Source organism: Pleurodeles waltl, chromosome 2_1 (genome assembly GCF_031143425.1).
Source record: "Pleurodeles waltl isolate 20211129_DDA chromosome 2_1, aPleWal1.hap1.20221129, whole genome shotgun sequence".
Lineage (NCBI taxonomy): Eukaryota > Metazoa > Chordata > Amphibia > Caudata > Salamandridae > Pleurodeles > Pleurodeles waltl.
This window is the reverse complement of record NC_090438.1, coordinates 606,162,209-606,182,256: the sequence shown is the minus strand read 5'-3', so window position 1 is coordinate 606,182,256 and position 20,048 is coordinate 606,162,209. Positions and strand designations below refer to the sequence as shown.

Below are 20,048 nucleotides of genomic sequence, written 5' to 3'. Positions count from 1 at the left end.
GGGGTTTGTCAGTACAAATCCAAATATAGTAAACATTAGAAGGCTGCTCTGCTGCAATCTACTGTTGCAGCTATGAATATTTGTAACACTTCCCCCATGTGATCCCATGGGGACAGCAGCTCTCGCATGTAGTGAAAACACACAGGGGTATTCTTCGCCCTCTGGGCATATATGCCTTTGCACACTGAAGAGCCTGCATTGGCAGGCTGGACGTGTGTTTAAAAGCACCATAGGTGCAAGTGCGCACACAGGCCTGCTAAGACAGGCGAGTTACATGTTAAAAACACCTGAGGTGCTAGTGCGCACATACAGGCCAGTGCCACCTCCCAACATATGTGGGAAGGCGTGCATGCACTTTCACACTATACTTACAGTGGGAAAGTACCCAGGGACCTAAGGCCGCTAAGGGGGAGAGGAATCAGCAAAAATCTAGAAAACGCAAAAACATATGCGGAAACACTATCTCAATATGTCAGATCTAACAGATGGTTAGTAGGAAACAGAAAACTTGCAACATGGTTCAGAAATTATAAAAAAAATATATATTTATTTCCTTGTGAACAAGACAGATAGTTTTGAGCTTTGTCCTTCCCCGTAAAAGGAGCCAGTGGAGAGATTTGAGAGCAGGGGTAGCATAATCATGGCATTTGAGGCTGGATAAAAGGTGAGTATTATACTTTTGTACTCAATGTTGTGTGCTTGTGTGCTTGGTTCACTGGTTGAGGAGGTGAAGCCCAAGTTCTCAGATCAAGCTATGGATATAGACAGGCTGATCGCACAATAGAGTGATAGTTTATATTTTTCTCAGTAAGGCACATCTAGTTATGTAGCATCCACTGGTAAATTTAATATTCTATAAGATAGCTTGAGAATGTAATAATTTATAAATAGACCTTTCTGACATCTACCTATATGTAGAGGTGATAGGAATCGTGAATAACTGCTTCCGGGGTCACATAGGCAATAAATACGATGAGAAACAAAGAAGAACCCTGAGGAAGGGCACAGTGAATTTAGAGTTTTCTTCAAAGGAAAGGACACACTTTTACTTGATGTCTATGGCTATGTAAGGAGGAGGAAACCTATACCAGAGCTGTTACACTTTTACCAGCTGAGGTTGACAGTCTTTCAGTGAGCAGCATTGTGATCAGTAGTGTCGAATATGGCAGATAGGTCAAGTGGTATCAGTGCACAAGAGAGGGCTTTGGCACGAGGAGTCCTGCAACCGTCCCCAATGAAGACGAAATACATTGCTATATACATTGATAGGACACATTGATATTATTATTATTATTATATATACATGGATATAAATTGTTCTGCTCAGCCTTGGTTCCTATTACAATGAATGAGTTGCCGTAATCCAAAATGATGCCCTGTCCAAACCTAGAGTCTGGTGAGGAGACGCAAACGATTCCTTATGCTGATGGCCTCATCGATATGCCAGTACTTTGAACTGTGCGGGCACCCCTGAGAATTGAAGCCCTCTCCCCGTGCTATAAGGGCTAATGTTGTAGCCAGGTCCCATGCTTATGTTGATAAGTTCCCTGGCGCCAGTCATTCTAACTTCTTTTCTACTGTAAATGCTCACTTTCTTACCCCCTGGAAATGTTGTTGGCATAGTGGTAAAATATAAGGGTCATTTCCAAAATGTGTATAATCTACTTGTATTTTGCATAATTTGCGCACAACATTTCAAAATCTGCACCCACTAAAAATGTGGCTTTTTCCCTACACAAAAAAACCTGTGTCACAGACATGGATACTTAATATTGATTGCATTTAAATATTGCCCATGTGAAAGGAAACAATGTTGAAAAACACCACTTTTACTTGCTCTTGCAAAATTGAAGTATTCAAATAAGTGTAAGTGTGCCTTTGAACTTCAGATGTAAACATTTAATATAAATATATTAATATATTTATATAAAGGCATATTGAGAATACGTGTGGTGCAGTCAGACCTGCATCCTGCCTCAGAAGGACAGGATGAACTAATAAGGACATAGTGTGAAACTATGCAGTGCACTTAAAATGCAGCATTAAGAAGTGTTATTAGGACATCAATGGGAACTAAAAGGCATGAACAATTAAGCAAACGCTAGAAATGGTGTAAAACCTTGCTTTTTAGATGTTCTCCTTGTTTGGAAAATGTAGCGCAGAAGGATATCATAGTGACCAGCTCAGCATTCTTAGACGTTTCTGAGAAATCCCCACGTTGGCCCATGTCAGACGTGGGTACATTTACTCTTTTTTAAAACGTTTTTTTCGTAATATTTTTTTTTTTTTTTTTTTAATTTATTTTTTTAGTGTTCATTACGACTTCTGACTTGCTCTTTATCGAAAAGGAAACATTGTATTGACATCCTAAACAAGCATTTGCAATGCAATAGGTCTCTCATTTGCGAGAGTTAAAGCTATTGGTGTTGTAAATGCCTAATTGGACTTTCTTGCCACATAAATTGGTCAACCCTTCCTCGTAATTTGGGCTTTTCTGCCACATTTCCAGTTGCCCTGCATATAACTAAAGCACTTCCATTTACCTTCTTCCTCTCTCTACAGCAAAAAATGAAAAATATTGCCATTGACCGTCCCAATTTAAATCTGCCATGCTAATTACAATAGGATACACTTTCACCACCCAACTATCAGAGTTGCTGGCTAGCTAACACAGTTCCCCAAAAAAAGATACAAGACCGCCACAGATACATTGGCCTGATTTATAGTCGTAAGTGCAATAAGGAGAGATTAATAAAACCTATATAATTATTGTGTAAGCCCAATAAAAACCTTCATCAGAAATAAACTTTTGGCAATATTCAGCAGCTCACCTAAAAATTGCACTGATATCGGAAGTGAAATATGTGGTGACTTAACCGATGAGTGCTCTTTTGTCGCCTAGGAAAGAGGTAGCACTAGATATAAGTAAAAAAAGAAAATAACAAAATAAAGGAATAAAATAAAGAAATAAAAAATATATTTTATTTATAATTTGAAACAGTGTGTTTGTGATCTAGAAGCCTGGTGTTACACTGCACAGTGTTCCATGAAGTGAAAGTGTATTTGTCAATAAAACAAGCTAAATTGAGTTATTGTTGTGGTTTTATGCTTTACATTTACGTTACTCCTTTCTTCAGAGCTACCTTGGAACCTGTCCTTAAGCAGAAGAGGATAAAAACTTTATTTCGGAGTTAATGATGATTATTCACCACTGAAGAAAGGCTTGGGGGTTAAAGGTTATCTGTCTTGGGCGGGGATGTGGGTGATTATCATGAAATGGAGTATTGACAGTCATTCAGCAGTCTTCTTGACATTCAGTTGGGCTGGCTTAGACTAAAGGTGGAGCAGGCTTGGTGGCATGCAATAACATCTGCTTAATGGTATCCGCTGTGCAACCGAGAAGCACTAACCGCCGGTCCTCATGTGCAGCTTGCTCAGCTCCCTATAGCTTTATGAGTGATGAGAGCACAAATGCCTAGCTCTTCTGTGCCTTTTATCCCTGCTAAGGCCATCTTCACGACTATCAACTTCGTAGCAAAGTCCACCGAGGCAACTGATCAGCAGCTTTATTTTTCATAAGAAGAAAGCACAAAACAGTAGAATACATAGGCTTGCTGGAAAAAAAAAAACAGACCGCAGATTTATAAGATTCTGGGATGGGGAATAAGTGGTGTAGTTAATAAACAGATGTCCTTAGAGTAGTGGAGTAGAGAGGTTGTTTCTCCAATTTTAATTCAGTGGGTTCATCTGCTACTTTGGTATGTAGTCATCCTTTTAAATGGGTGTGATTTTTTAAAATATTTTTTTAACACCCAATATGACCGCTGACCTTTGAGGGTAACACCATTCACTCAGTTCACAGTTCAAGAGGATCCTCTTCAAATTATATGAAATAATTGCTATATTCGCAAAGCATTCGCCCGGTATTCAGAAACACAATTCGAAATATTTGAGAGCACAGTTCAGAAGTTTATTTTAATAACAATCATCCTGATAAATCAATGACACATTTACACCGTTCTGCTGAATAGAACGGTGAAATGTAACGTCACCAATCTGCTGTGGGTGACCCCTTACACCTCTCGTGTCTGCACTGAAAACTTACCTCCCCCGCCCTGTAATTAAACCCAACCAAAACTAAATTTCAAAGGGGCAAAATAAATGCTGCTTGTACAATTTCAAAACTGGGCACACCGACAAGGGTAAAGCTCACTTTGTTTTCCCTGCAAAGCATTGTGGGGCGAGTTTCCCAAGTGCAGTGTATAATGTAGTATTAGCGCTTCCGCTTTGCTTGGAAAGGCACAGCAGACGAGCTGCTTTGAGGATTTCTATGTATTTTTTTTTAAACTTATGAAACGGCTTCAACCTGAAGCAGCAGCCCACCCATCTTGTGGATGACCCGCTACACACCGTCATTAGTTGCATGCACGGAGTGAGCTGAGTGCGCCATGCACCTCTACTGCTATGTTTGCCATGGACAAGGTAAATATATTTAGAAAAACACCTCCTACCCAGTAAATAAATGAAAACAAAAATACCTCCTGCACCTTCATGAGGGTTTCAATTAGCACACACGGCATGAAGAGGCAACAAGCTGTGGAGTGGGAGGTGGGGAAGGATGGCAGAGGGAAGATGCAGCAAAATATGACGCCAAGCACACACAGTGAGAAAGAAATAATAAAGTAGTCCCTGAAACCAAGAGCTAAAGAATCACAACGTAGCGATATTGTACTGGGTCCCTGCTCCTCGGATGAAAAAAGGAGGGACAAAGAGGAAGGATGGACAACGTGAAAGCCAAGATTTTTAAAGGACACGGAAACTGACAAATGAAATGTCTTTAAGCCCTCAAGAGATGTATAGTAATGTATGCAAGAGGACGTACACTTATGCTTAACCTAAAAAGGACCGTCCCTCAGGGAGCGTGATGTCTAACAGCATTATTGTTCTTGTTGGCCAAATGTGAATAGGTGGGGTGTGGTGGGGTGAACAAGGTACCCATGACATGGCAACCTTCAATGAACACATAGACACATATGCCATGATGCAACCAGTAACTTCTAGGCCAAAGGATATATGGGGCCCCACAGCTGAAACATGCATAGGGAGGACCCTGAGGAAGATGGGACCATTGGGGTGAGAGGAAGCCTTAATGTTGATTTCAATATAAGATTGGATTTATCTCATACCTTGAGGTAGATGTAGATGTAGATGATGATGATGGTGTGTTTACATTTGTACTTCCTTTATATCAACAACAGTATTGTAGGAGGAGCAACAAGCTTGTATTGACTGATTGGTGAATGGACCACCACAAACAAGACAAAGGATATTAGTTTGTACAGAATGTTGGTATGATATAGCTGTGAAGCAACAGTTTTATTTTAGGACCATATTCACTACATGTACTGTTGTTTGTTGTATGGTCAAATGCACAATATGTTTGAAAACAATTAGGGGGCTTATTTACCAGCCCCTTGCGCTGCCTGTAGGTCACTTTTTTCCATATAAAAAGTGGCGCACCGGCGGAGCAAGGGACTTGTAAATAAGCCCCTAGATATTCAAGTGTTCTAGTATTATGCTATTTATTTCTTTGCACTTCGTCACTCACCAGCATTTCGGGAATGCAGTAGCTGAGCGTCTGCTGGTACACTAAGGAAAGGATGTAGGAGTCATACTCTACTTGGCACGTGCAACCCAAGTCAATCTGCCACACTCATTCATCATAGTCGCTGTAGACGATACATAATGGGAGTAATTAAATTTAAGGACCAGTTGAATGTAAAATTAAACAGTGGCTATGTACAGAGAGTTTCCCATAGTGATGGAAAGAGTTTCCCTTAGTGATGTAGAGAGTATATTTTAAATGATCTTTACTGTAATATTCTGTTTCTTCTCACAGAACCATGTAAACCCAGCTATGGACTTCACTCAGACACCACCGGGAATGCTTGCACTCGATAACATGCTGTATTTTGCCAAGAACCACCAGGATTCTTATATAAGAGTAAGTTTATTATGCGTTGTTACATTTTCTATCGTGAAGAACACTTCACATTTGATAAGAGGTGTCAGCTTGTGAGCGGATTGTGTCCCAGTTTGTGCTGAGAATGGAATGAGATGGCAGATTAAAAATAATGATGATAGTTATGTGCTTCAGATTTGTGAACGATTTTTGTAATGTTTCCTCCATTTCTACCAGTATCAGATGAAAGTTAGTTTATTGATTTCATATGATGTTGGTATTTATAAGATCACCTGCTCTTGCTTGATTGAATTATAATTTCCGAATTGGGTTAAATCCACAAGTCGGTATTTTGGTCAAAGTTCATCCTGAAAATGTTCGCCTGTATGCCTTCTTTTGTTGCCTCAGAGGTGAGTCGCTCCTCCACCCCACCCAAAAAAAAAAACGCTGACTCTTTCATATGTCTTCGCCAATATGTTAAAACGTGAGAGAAACTAAACAGAAGTGTAATCTTTAGGTCTTGACTACAGCCTTAGCTGCCAGCATTTCTGCCATTATTTTCCAAATAAAAATATGTAATAAATAAACAGGATTTCGGTCAGCCTCCTTCAGTGATTAAGCTGTTGGATTTCCAATTTGCTTCAGCCAACAGGAGAGTATACAGAGAATGGGAAATGGATAAGCCCTGTCAGTAACCAGTGTCAGTCACATTTGGGCTCAGCCCCCAGGACAGGCACAGGATTATAGAGTATCAGTGAGGCTGAGCGACAGCATTTTTCCTATTTACATCTTACTCATTGATTGGACATGAAAGGTCCTTGATATGGCTCTGGAGCGTGTGTACCCCTGCTCTGCATTTCCCATAGCACGTTTCAAATGAATTAATTATTCTTTAGCCTCAGAACACACAACAGTCCTACAAGCCACTAAAGGCCCACTGTGACATTGAAAACAACTCAGATTTGGCCTTGGTCGTCTAAAGGAGCACACCTTAGGTACCCTTACTCTACTCCAGGTGTTACAGTCAGCTCAATGAGTGGTGGAGAACTGAGTGTGTTGACAAACATAATATAGTGACTGGACAGGCATTTTTACTTAATTTTACTGCCTATCGGCCTCTCTGGTTCTAAATTGGTTCATTCGCCCTGTGCACCTGGGTCCTTTGTAGGACACGGATGGTGCATGATTACTTTTTGTACAGATGGATGTGCATGGAGTGCGTGTGCTGTGCATAGCTGCGGCAACCGAAGGAACATCTGCATCCTGCTAGAAAGAGCTGCCTTGTGAACACCTTAAGGGAAAGAGCCTGCTAAATGCTGGATAAGGGTGGTGAAGGTATCCCTGCACAAAGAAAAGCCAGCCTTGAAGGTACTTGAAGAGCTAGGCAGGAAATGTGGAGCGGCAGCTCACTGAAGCACTGGGAATAATCTGCGCCAGTAGATCATGTTGTCCTGTCTCATGCCTTGGCCTCTCTGATGCATGACCCCGGAGCAAAGTGACCCACTCCACAAACCTATTTGTGGTTTGGTGTCACCAGAAAAATTGCTCCCACACAAGCCTGTGTCACTGGAAACAAGAAGTGTCCACGTGAAATTGGAGTTAAAAAAAAAAAAAAAAATGCCGTATTTGTCAGTTACCTAAATGTGAACATTGAGCTGCAAAAAAATCTATTGTTGTATTTGTCGGTTACCTCACCTGAAGACCCAGCTTCTCCAGTGGCTTGGCACAAGAAACTAGTACATAGTTGATTATATCAAACCCTTGACCAGAATAATTTTGATGACCCGAGGGGGAGTGAGAGGGGATGTTCTTACCTTGTTGGTATAGTGTACTAACATCTGACCTGAGGAAGATACCTCTAGAGAAGATTTAAATATTTGCATTGAGCAAGTCATGACTGGTTCATGAAGCTCCATCTCTTCAAATTTAACACATGTGCCTGTGCCCAGTGACACCCCGAGAGGTCGCCACAGAAGCCAACATGGTTGTGGCTGAGTCAGTGTGTCTGCTTTTTTGAGCTGGTGTATGAACCTGCACATCAGCAAGAGCGGCAGACCACCTTCACGGCTGTGCATAGGGGAGCACCGCCACACCACCACTAAGTCAAGGTATTGTACACAACAAGGTTGTTGAGGTCACTTGAATTTCTGTAAGGTATGGGGTAGCTACAATGGTAACTCCTAAACTGTGACACATCTTACAATTCTCCATTTTGCACATGCCACGCCTGGGCGTGTGCCACCCTGCCATCACACTATCTTATCCATGTCTATTAGCGCTTATTTTTTATATGCACTTTCTTTCACTGCATATCAAGAATGCCTTCAATAAAACTTATTTGAAATGATCAAATATTAACCAGAATTGAATGCTAAGCACTCAATTTATGCATTCCTTCATGTACATTATTATTTTCTTTCTCTGACCCTTCTCTGAAACATTCAGGGCCATGGAGCCCTTCATGGTACCACAACCATTTTTCTGGAACCAAAAAATGCAATGACTTAATATGTTTTCAACACATATGGTGTTGGATGGCAGGTAAGTGCCTCTGGAAAGGGCCTCAACTGGGCCTACTAACAGACCACAATAAACACACAGGACTCACTAGGTACGGTGGTGACGTGCTGAAACCCGAGCGGTTGCAGCACCCTTTTTTTTAATCCCTTGGACCACATCCGGACCTTAGGATGTATGCGGAATACAATGGGCCTGATTACAACTTTGGAGGAGGTGTTAATCCGTCCCAAAAGTGACGGTAAAGTGACGGATATACCGCCAGCCGTATTACGAGTCCATTCTATCCTATGGAACTCGTAATACGGCTGGTGGTATATCCGTCACATTTGGGAGGGATTAACACCTCCTCCAAAGTTGTAATCAGGCCCAATATATGGGAGTGACCAGGAGGCTCACTACATCCTCATAACCTTTAATAAAAAAGAAAACAAAATAAACACAGTAAGCAAAATATGCAGGAGTTCAATTTCAGCACACAGTCTCTCAGTCTCTAATTGGGCCAAGGATGGGGTCTTAGCTTATATGGATGACCACAAGGGTTATCTTGTGAGAATGAAGTTGCTTGGTCATCACCCTGCCATGGAGACAGGGGTGTTGTGCTGGAGTCCGTCCTGACACTTTCCATTGCAGTATTTTCCTTCCTATTCACAGGAGCGCTCTATGCCCACATATTCCAGTTTCCCCATTCCCCCTTCCTCCATAACACCAGAGAGCCCCTTGATGATTTTCTTAAACCACAATACATTTCTCGAAATGTCCATGCTTCCTCTCCTGGCTACTAGTTCCTCTGACAACTTCCCAGGTCTCCCTCTTGAAAGGTGTGCAATACTTCCACCCTGGATGACGATCTCGAATGATGACTCAATCTCCCACTTAAATGAGGGGTTCTACCGCTTTATTGCTTCTTCTTGCCCTTTCATTGTTGACTCTTTTCTTGAGTAGCCACCACTTCAAAATTGGCTGGTTTCCACAGTGGGTCTCTGGGCAGCACGTCCTGACCAAACAGCTTCGTCAAAAGCTCAGTCAGTGCACACCGTGTCATGCTGTGCAGCGTTAGTCAATATGCTCTCAAGAACTGTTGTAGACAACCTTCAAGATCCTCTCCTTTTTCAGCTCCAATCCTGAGGGCTTTGTTAAACGTCCTCATAAACCTTTCTACTTCCCCATTCGCCTGGGGCCATGGAGGGGTGATTCCTCGGTGTTGCACATTGAGACTGTGCAAGCAGTCTTTAAACTATTGGACCTGAAAAGGGGTACGATTGTTTTGACTTCATCCAGCAATCCCAGCAATGAAAAGATCTGGTCTAGCGCTGGCCTCACACATTCAAACGAGGTGGATCTGACAAATTCTACCACTGGAAAATTGGAGTGACTGTCCATGATTACCAGTGTGTCAGTGATCAGGGAAGCTCCCAAAGTCCATTCTCACGAACGACTAGGGAATGGTACTGGCGGCTTCTGTGATTACAGATGCACAAGTGGCTCCCCACTCTTTCCTCTACAAGCAGGTCCACGTCAGGAACCACACTTTGCTTCTAATGTGGGCTTTAGTTTTGGTGATGCCCTGATGCCCTTGATGGGCCAGTTCAACAGTTTGGGCCCACAGGCCACAACGGATGACTGTTTGGCCTCTGAGGATCAGTCCCTCCTCACTTCCACTAAACTCCTCCTGATGTCTCCACAGTTGGGACCTGGCATCTTGCTCCTCTTCTGTTAGCCCACAAATGCCATTTGGAAAATTCTTCCATTGGTGGTTTGAAGCACTTCCTTGACCTTCTCAAAGCCTGCGTCAGCCTTGTCCGCCTCTGCAATCTCAGCCAAAGAAATTGCCCGAGGGCACAACATCTCGGTGACCATCCGTGCAAACCCCTCAGCTCCCTGGTCCATTGTCTTTTTGTGTACTGACAGCAGATGCCAGAGGATGTTGTGATAAATAATTTGCAGGATTATTTACCCTTGGCCAGTATGTGACTTTGAAGAAGTACTGCTTATGCTGGACAGCCCACCTCTCGATCCTGCAAAGATCGACACCAGCGGTTTGTGGTCTGTAACCACTTGAAACTTCTGACGGCATAGGTAGAGGTGGAAGTGTTTGCCTGCCCACTGAATGGCCAAGGCCTCTTTTTCTATTTGAGCATATCTGTTCTCCACTGCCGCCGTGAGGGCTGAGCTGGCATATGCTATGGGGACCCATTCTCCTTTTGTAGCAGCACCACAGTTAGGCCCACTGGATTAGCATCAACAGTCAGTTCCATTGGCTGCATGGGGCTGAAGTAAGCCATGGTTGCATCATGAAGAAAAGCATTCTTGATCTTGTGGCATGCCTGGGCTGCTTTGCTGTCCCACTCCTGTGGAACATCTTTTTGGTTCAGTGTTTGGAGAGGGTCAGACAGAGTGGCCAGTTTCGATATGAACCGGCCGCAGTAGCTGGCCATATCCAAAAAGCTGTAAACTTTAGATTGATTGTGGGGCGACAACTGCAGATCAAATTGCTTCATTCTTTTGGGGGTCTACTTGAAGTCCCTCTTTCGAGAACTTGTTTCCAAAAAAATCCACTTTATGTAAAAAGGCACACTTCTGCCTATGCAGCGTCAGCCCTCACTCAACTAGCCGTTTCAGTGTCGCTGTCAATTACGCATGATGTTCAAGAATGCTGTAAAATATTAGTATGTCCTCACTCCCATTGATGACACCCACAAGCCCTGACAGGGCTTCCTATATGGCATCCTGGAAGATGTCTGCCGCTGAAGAGACACCAAAACTGAGCCGCTTGAACCTAGGCAGTCCTGCTTGTGTGGAAAATGTCGTTATATAATGGCATGACTCTTTCAGCATCAATTTACGGTACCCAGAATTAAGGTTGATTTTAGAAAACTATTGTGCCCCTTTTTAGGTCCGCTACAATTTCATCGGCAGTCGGGGTGATGTGCTTCTCCCTGCGAAAAGCCTGTTTAGGCAGCCTCATATCCACACATAGTCTTATTGACCCGGGTTGTTTAGGGTTGGGGGCAAACCTCAAAGGTGACACACATGGAGTGTGCCCCATCACTTTTTTTAATCGTCCTGCCTGTTCCAACTTTTCCAGTTCTTTCTCTGACCAACAGCCAAAGATGAGGTACCCTTCTGTGACGCAGCGCCACTGGGCGGATGGTTTTGTCAATATGAAGTTTGACTTGGATGCCTCTCAAGCAACCCAGTCCGTTGAATAGCTCTGGGAAATCTATAATAATGTTTTCTGCGTGGGACTGGTAGAACTGCTTAAAAAAAACCCACCAAACCGAGGTCCTTCACTGTATGACACTCCAGGACTGTGCCAGTGTCACCCTTCGTTACATGAAACTTGGCATGCATCTTGGTGTCTCCATGGGCCACTTCCACTTCGATAACCCCTTGTCGTCTGCTGGGATTGATGCCCCCATAGGTGTTTATTCTGCCCTACTGCCAGCCAGTTCGTGGGAACAGGCAAGTATCAGAATGCCATATAACATGAATCCAGGCTGTCTCAAGATGAGTTTGTGAAGGTTGGACGAGTGGTACCCTTGAATCAACTGCGCCCTAATTTCGTCCTGCTTATCAATGCCTGAGCATCCAATCGCCAGCTTGCACAGCAGTGCGAAGAATGTGAACTCCCCTTCTGCCTGTCACACATGTCGGAGCTTAAATCTTTCATAGTCTGGATTAAGCTGGAAGTCGAAATATCTGATCAGAGCCGTAGCAGCGGCTTCAAAATTATCATCAGCTCCATTGTTAGGCAATTTCTCAAACAATTTATTCTTCTCATCGGCTCCCACGAGCAACATCATTGACCTTTTGACTGTGCCATCTGTTTTGGGGGTGGCGCGAAAATAATGTTGCAACCTTCCAAAGCTTTGTAGCCACTGTGGCGTGGCCATTGCTGGATATGGCAATTGACTGAATGACGGTAATGCTGTGATTGGGGAATGTGAACATCGCTGTGGTGCAGGGTGGCTGCTGCTTGATGCTGCATTGACATAATGCCAGTAAGTTAATCATTGCAAGCATGCACTGATTGGGAATCCTGGAGTTAGTGGCTTTCTTTCCTGTTGCTTGCGTGCACCTTGTGGTTTCAGCTTCACTACACCTGGACCAGGTGTTAGTGACTAGGCCAGCCTTTATTCAGTCTGAGTCTATTTTTCCCCGTCACCAGGATTATTCTTGGCCTTCCAGTAGTTGATTTTGTTGCTACTGTTCCTTATCAACCCATATCTGTTTTTTTTTTTATTTATTTTTTATTTCCTCCTTCACTGATATGCCACTGTTGGGTATGGCACTTTCTCTTCTTTTCACGCAAGAGGGTGCTTGATCTGGCTCTTCTCTGCTGCTACAACAACTAACACGGGCAGCCAACTGCAAGCCACATGTCTCTCCAACTTGAGAGCTTCTCCCATGGGACTCTAACCGGCTACAGCACCCGACTTGGAGCTCGGGCGTAGCTTGGTGCATCACCACAATGCGTGCCGCGGAGTTAGGAGAAGCCACGCTCGTGCTCAGGGACCTCTGTAATTTCGGAGTGTGCATGAGCCCAACAATGTCCTTGCACCACACTGGGCTCTGCCAGAGGCCACGCCCATCCAGGGCCACGCTGTCAACTGCCGATATAGCTGAAATTTCTCCTGGGTGCCCATGAAAGGCAGGCACACTCCGGTGGCTGCAGCACACCGTGGGGGTCCGCCTCATTGCCAATGTTGGTTGGCAGGTAAGTACCTCGAGAAAAGGCCCCAACTGTGCCTACTAGCAGGCTGCAATAAACACTCAGGACTCACTAGGTAGGGTGGTGACGTGCTAAGCCCTGAGCGGCTGCAGCACTCTTTATTTAAACCCTTGGGCGTTTCCTGACCCTTGAGATGTATGTGAAATACAATGTATGGTAGTGGCCGGGTGGCTCACTACATATGGTACTAACATAATGTTATAACCACCTCCCGCCTTTATGTATTTCATTGAAACCCACATTCTGTAAACGCAATACATAATTCATGGAAACCTGGTGTGCTGTTCTTAAACAAAATGTTAATTTGACTTAATAATATTATTACATAAAGATCTTTCAAAAACACTAACGGATTTGAACCAAGTAGTAAACTAGCTCAAGAAATCTCATAGATGAATCAGAAGAAACAAATTGGAATAAAATTTTAGAAGACATCAAGGAAAAAACTGAGCTCCTATATCTAAAAAAGAAATGAGCGCAAAATAAAAACGTTAGAGAGAGTGCAGACTATAAACTCTTAGAAGTGTACAGATCGGCAGAAGTGTATGCTTAAAGGAGACAAAACAAGAATCCACAGAACAAACAACTTCAGAAGATGATCTAGCAGGGCAATAACAAAAGACTTTCCACGCTTATACAGTGGATAACTTTGAACGTCAACAAAACACCACCATAAAGCAGGGTACATCATTTTCACATACCAGTCCCAAAAGACCAGAGTAGTAAATGCACCAACAGCAAAAGGGAACGAGTGGTAGGGATCTAGATCAAATCTTTGTGATTCATATTTCTGCCTCACTACCCACGGAAAGTAATTTGTTTTAGAAAGATGTTCCCTGTGTGCCAACATAACACAAATTAATTGGAAATGGAATAGCGGTCTACAAGTTCATAAAGACTTGAAGAAGCTCACTGGGACTTAAGACTAACACTATTTTAGATAAGCATTTGCTTACTGGTATCCACCTCTACCTTGAGTGTGGGTGGCTCGAAAATGTCCCCAGCACTCACATACTGAGATATTTCTGCAAATAAGAGGAGCTGCAGGAAAGAGATTTGTAAATGGGGCAGGGGCTGGCAGAGCAAAAATTGTGGGTAATATGTAAGCCATAAATATAAACTACCCATCATGCCTGCAAACAGGCACATAAGCTGGGTGAATTTGAAAGTGAGTATAGCTGATGTTTTTTTAATTCACCTCGGTCTTTAATGTGCTTATGTGTCCTAAGCAACTGTGCAGCATCATCACATATATATAATAATTTATAATCATGATGTCTTTGTGATAAAAAACCTACTAGCTATTGAGTTTTCCCCATGCTTACTTATCCTCACCCAGGTTGCAAATATTTGTAGATACATTTTCTTTGGTGTATTCCTAGGTGGTGTGTGGTGATACACCTTTCTCCAAAGTTCCCTTGAAAGTTATACGAATCAATACCTTTGTGCCCAAACCTGTCTTTGTAGGTAATGTTCGCGGTTGGAAAGATGAGACAGATCTACACTTAATGGAAAGTTTGTTCTCACAGGCAACAGAGCAAAGCTAGATTACTTTATTTACGACCTCATAAAAGTTAAAATAATCTAACACCTCAAAAAATAGTGACTTGCAAGCCATAATCTAGCATTTCTAACAAACATTTCTGAGATGGCATAAGCTAGTTTGATTTCCCGGTCTCCTAAAGTCCATACACATATCATTCTCTGTCTCCTAAAACCTAGACGCTGCCACCAGTCGAATCCATTTGTAATTAGTAAACTTGAATTTTCTCCTAAGATGACATGTTTTCACGGTGACCAGTGTCGAGTGGTGCTGTAAGGTTGTGTGACCTCCCAAGATGGACAGTGTCTTAGTGTAGTCTTAAGGTATGCTCGGTTATGGAGAGCGTCAGAGTCTGTAGTATCCTGTATGTACAGTGTATGTGTGTAGTGTCAGAATAGGTAATGCCAGTGTTTAGTATCAGTGTCAAGATCTGCAGTGTCCGAATGAACAGTGCCAGTGAAGGAAGAATAGTAGGCGCATCTGCCTGTGCAGTTGTCATTAATTCCGGGTATTCAAACCAAAGGAGTTGTTGCACACACATGACTTATGTTTTCAATCGGGCATAAGAAGTTATTGTGTTCTCTGATTCCCAGAACGCTTCCATTTTTGTGGGCTCAGCTTAGGGCTTCTGTCAAGTGTTTTACCTAAATCCTGATGTGCTAGGTTACATTCTGTGGGATGGCAGTTTAATGTATAGGCACGTACCCTGGTTGTTTGAACATTCAAGCAAGGCCAGCTTTATTTTTCGATCACTGAAGAACTAATTCGATCTGAAAGCGCTTCTTCGTTGGTTGGAGAGTTTGTGTGTGGATGAGTAAATTCAAGCATGATTCAAAGAGTTGATAAATCTTTGGATTAGTGTCTATGAATGGAAGAACGGATGAATGAATGGATCCATCATATTTAGAATCCAAATAAATCTATGAACTCTCATTAAAAAAGCAAGACCTATTGATGTTGCCAATGGGTGTTTTGGCCATTGTATGAAGAAAAAAAACTAAAATATTTAATCCGGAGAAGTCTTTCAGTCAATCACTGTAGAGCAGAGAGGTAGTTTACCAACAGTAGAGAGGGTAGAGTTGCAAAATGTATGGATTTCCTATTGAAAAGACACCAGCTAAAGCCAGCTATAAACCAGTTTTTGATCAATTGCTCACCAGAGCTGCCTGTCCCTTAGCTCCGACGTGGGCTCTCAAACCTTTTGAAAATGCATGACCATCTCTAGGCATAAAGGGAAAAGACTATCACCCTCCACTTGAGGGAGTGTGGGCATCCTCACATCTGAGCCCAAACACATCGGTGCCTGCTGCTGTCTCCTCAGAAGGTGTCACTCAACATACACACTCAGGAATCAAGCCACTGTGATTGCTGGACTGCAAAGTGTGAGTGTGAGGTAAGTGTAAAGAAAGAACAGAGAAGTGCCACACTAGACAGAGGCAGCAATTCTGTGTGTGCATCTTATGCACTTGCCTGTAAAAGCCCCATCCAACACAAGGGAAATGCCTTTACCTCTAGTCACTCCTACAAGTGGAGGTGGGGCTTAGCTGGTTGTGGAGGTGGTGCTGCAGTTGGTTGTACTGCGTGGATGTGGCACTATCAACACCTCCACCGTCACGGTTGTTTGAAGAAGCTTGTTGGCTTGTGCTGCTGTGTGTCGTCTGGCAAACACAAAAGGGATAGGCCTTCTGTGTTTGCTATTGCTGAGTGGCCTCCCCAGTAGGCAGTCCCACCATTGTCTTCCTTCCTCACCAAAGGACTGGCGATTTTTTTTTTTTTCCTTCACTTCCTTGGGTGTCAGACACTTGTGGCATGCACCAGATGCGACCAGTAGTAGCATCTTTGTGATCTGTAATATTGCTGAACTGGTGCTAATGCGGGTTTCATTTTGCCTATTCATTATCTCACCTTCTAGTCCCTCTGCCAGTCTCCACAGCATGATGGCTTCTGGCATAAACCTTTCACAGCATGTCCACTGTTGGTACAAATTTGTTTACCCCCATGCCACAGCTCCCTTCTTAACTGTGCCAAGCAATGCAGCAGTATTAGTCTTGTATAGATTTCGGAACTCGCACCACAAAGTTCTTTGCAGGTTTGGCCTGTATGCATCTCATTACACTGTCTCTTCATCACCCACTTTCCCTTCTCAAGTCTTCTTGACATTCCAAATTAAGATTCTGCACTGCTTTCCTCTCTTCACTTTCAGAGTTTATGACTAGGAATGGATGTGACACTAAGGGCAGATTTGTTCTCTAATGGTGAAATCTACAGTGCTGCCAAGATAAAACAAAACAGTGTGGTGTCATGCCTGAATACTTGTTGACTCTCTAAGAAGAGTGAATTCAGATATGGCCAGGGAAAAGCAATGTTTGCGTGGTCGGCTCTCTGAGATGGTGATCATATTTAAGTCAGTAAAGGCACTTGGTTTCCAGTAAGGATGAAGCTGCTTTTGTGCAATGTGGCACCTCCCAATGGGAATGGAATGGCAGGTAGTAGTGCTATAGCAGCAGCAAATTTCAAGGGGAAGGGTGGACGGGGGGTGGACGGGTATATAAAATAATAATAATTTTAGAAACGTACCTTTGCAGCTGCCGCTGCCTTGCTCCTCTTCCCTCAATGGTGTGGGTGTCCAGCAGTCCCTGGGACACCAGCACAGGCGCGTCACACAATCCTGCCACTGTTCTCATGCTATGACTAGCATGAGAGCAGCATCCAGATTGGTCTGAGCCACTTGGTCTGTCGCTTAGACAGTGAATAGGAGTCTGTGCAGTTTCTCCAACCTGGCTGTGCAACACAGCCGGGTTGGAGAAACCTAAGTGCGCATGTCAGTTTGACTGGCCTACGACGAATGGCTAAACTAACATGGTCACAGAGGTGCACTCCACTCCCCCTATCCCATGGGCCAGCCCTTCCCCTCCCTGCACATGCTGGCTGAGCCAGCAGATGGAAATAAAACAATAGTGAAATATCGTTTTAACTTTCAGCTGCTGGCTCAGCCAGTGGGACGACGCTCCTTCGCCATTGCACTTGGTTGTGGGTGGATGAGTTCCTTCTAGGTGTGATAGATGTACTGGGTGGGTTTGAGGCATGAGAGGAGGGTGTTACAGAGAACAAATTGTGTAAATAAAAAGAAAGGGTGGGTGAGCAAACCACGTACCTCGCCCATGGCACCATATGCCTAATTTAAAGTCCTCTGGCGCAGCAAGAGCAATACAAGAGTCCGGCCAATAGGAGTACTGTTCTCTGCGAGGTCAGTAGATCTAGTGAAGTAGGTGTGCCACCCTCTGAGTTGATTTCACAGGGTGGGCAGAATCTAGGCATTTATATTTTCTGTTGCAGCACTTATGACAACTTTGGTATTAAATATATTTCTAACTTTCCCCCTAAAATGTCTGTGAATATGAAGATCTGCAATGGGCTGTTGCATTGGGCTGTTGCAAGGTGTTTTGGCGCCTCTGAGAAGTAGATTTTCTTTTTTTTTTTTTTAGCGCCCCCACACAATTTTATTTTACTCGCTTATGTTGCGTAGATTAAAAAATAAAATATTTTAGTTGTATGTGCTTATTTATTCGATGAAGGAAAGCATTTTGACCTGCTCTGAGTATACACAGCAAATGGTGTTGCTATGGTGAACCAAGTGACAATTACATTTTGAAAGTCCTTTATCAAAATAATCAATATAGCTATTAAATATGTCACACATTATTGTTCCTTGATTTATATATGAGTGAGGAGTTTGTTTGCAGTGCTCACTCTGTGAACTAAATCTGCCCTAGGTTTGAAAAATGAAGCACAGAGAGATACTCTGATTTGCCCACGATGATAGCGCTTGGTAAAATAGATGGGGAGATACATTTCTGCCTAGGGTTTCCAGGTCTGTTCTGCAGTTCAGCCTCTGGCCCTGCCTCTTCCTGTCATTACTAGCACATGCCTTTCTACTGGATGGTGCCAGAATGAAGACAGTTGGTACTAACAACTTTCCAAGATTGCCAGCAGTGATTCTCTTTCCTTATGTTCGATCCATTATTTACATTGGTGGTAGCAGAATCTATACTCCAACAGTAATGGCTATCATTTTTGTAATGAGATTATGTAAGTAGTTTTTACATTATTAATGTTTGTCTTTTTCATTCAATGAAGTGATAGGACCAGACTGAGATGACTGTTAGAAATGGGGTTTCTAGTAAGCAGTGGTTTGCAGCAGCTAAGATAAACACTGCTGTCCCCCTTGTTAGCTTCGCAAGAGCAGTCAGGCTTATCTCACAGGCAATGTATAAAGTATTTGTGCACACTCACAGTAACACATTGAAAACTCCACAAAAGTACTCCACACTAGTTTAGGAAAATAGCCCATATTTATCTGAGTAAAACAAGACCAAAATGACAAACATCTAAAATACACAAGCAAAGATATGAATTTTTAAAGATTAAATCATTTGCAGCACTTAGAAACACAATAGCTCCAACTGGGGCTACCACAATGTCTTGATGGAGTATTTTCTAACAGTCCAGCGCTACTCGCGAAGGAGTGCAGGCCAGTCATGGAGCCTCATGAACCCCAGGTACAGTGCCCTGGAAAATGAGGAAGCAAAGATGTTACACAGAGTCAGGGAGGTGAGGCGTTGCTGGAGCCAGTGGAGCATCAGTTCCTTACTGCTACTGGGGAGATGAGGCATTGGTTCCTTACTGCTAGGCAGGGCCTTGCGGTTGAAGGGGAGGTGATGGGGCATCGGGGCAGGGCATCGGTTTCTCATGATCTGGCAAGCTCTATGAATCCAGAAGGTCAAGGTTCGAAGTGTCAACTTTGTGGTGTCGCAATCACACCACGGTGGCCATAGGTGCTGCGGTGTAGTCGGGTGTCACGGACATTGGTAACATGGCACTCAGGATTCACGCTGTGGCTAGCCTTCGGAGGCACTGCGGCAGCATCGCTTGTGATCAGTGCACTCAGCGGGGACCATGGCTCCTGGTGCAGGCAGCGGCGTGGACTCGGGACAGTGGCACCAGTTCTGAAGTCGCTCTGTTTCTTCTTGGTTACACCAGAACTCACTCTGAAAGGCCCAGGAACTGGATTTGGCACAGTCAGGGCCATCAGCAAGAGAACCCAGGTGCTTGAAAATGAAGTTGTTGATGTACCTTAAACTTCTTAATGGAAGGCAAGCTCAGTCTAAGCCCTTGGAGAACCTTTGGAAGCAGGATGTAGAAAGCAGAGACCAGTTCTTTCACTCCCAGAACAGGAGAAGCAAGCAGCAGGCCAGCACAGCAAAGCAACAGGCAGAGTGTCAGTCCCTCCT

General features: G+C 43.5%; 1 protein-coding gene across 3 annotated transcripts in view; it reads left to right on the top strand.

The window, feature by feature from the left end:
• ELMO1 (engulfment and cell motility 1) overlaps positions 1 to 20,048 on the top strand; it is a 1,154,836-nt gene that overhangs the window by 527,415 nt on the left and 607,373 nt on the right. For all 3 annotated transcript variants that reach the window (XM_069215589.1, XM_069215618.1, XM_069215598.1), the window contains one exon: positions 5,900 to 6,004. In XM_069215589.1, the coding sequence (XP_069071690.1) occupies positions 5,900 to 6,004 (105 nt within the window). The remainder of the gene's footprint in view (positions 1 to 5,899; positions 6,005 to 20,048) is intronic.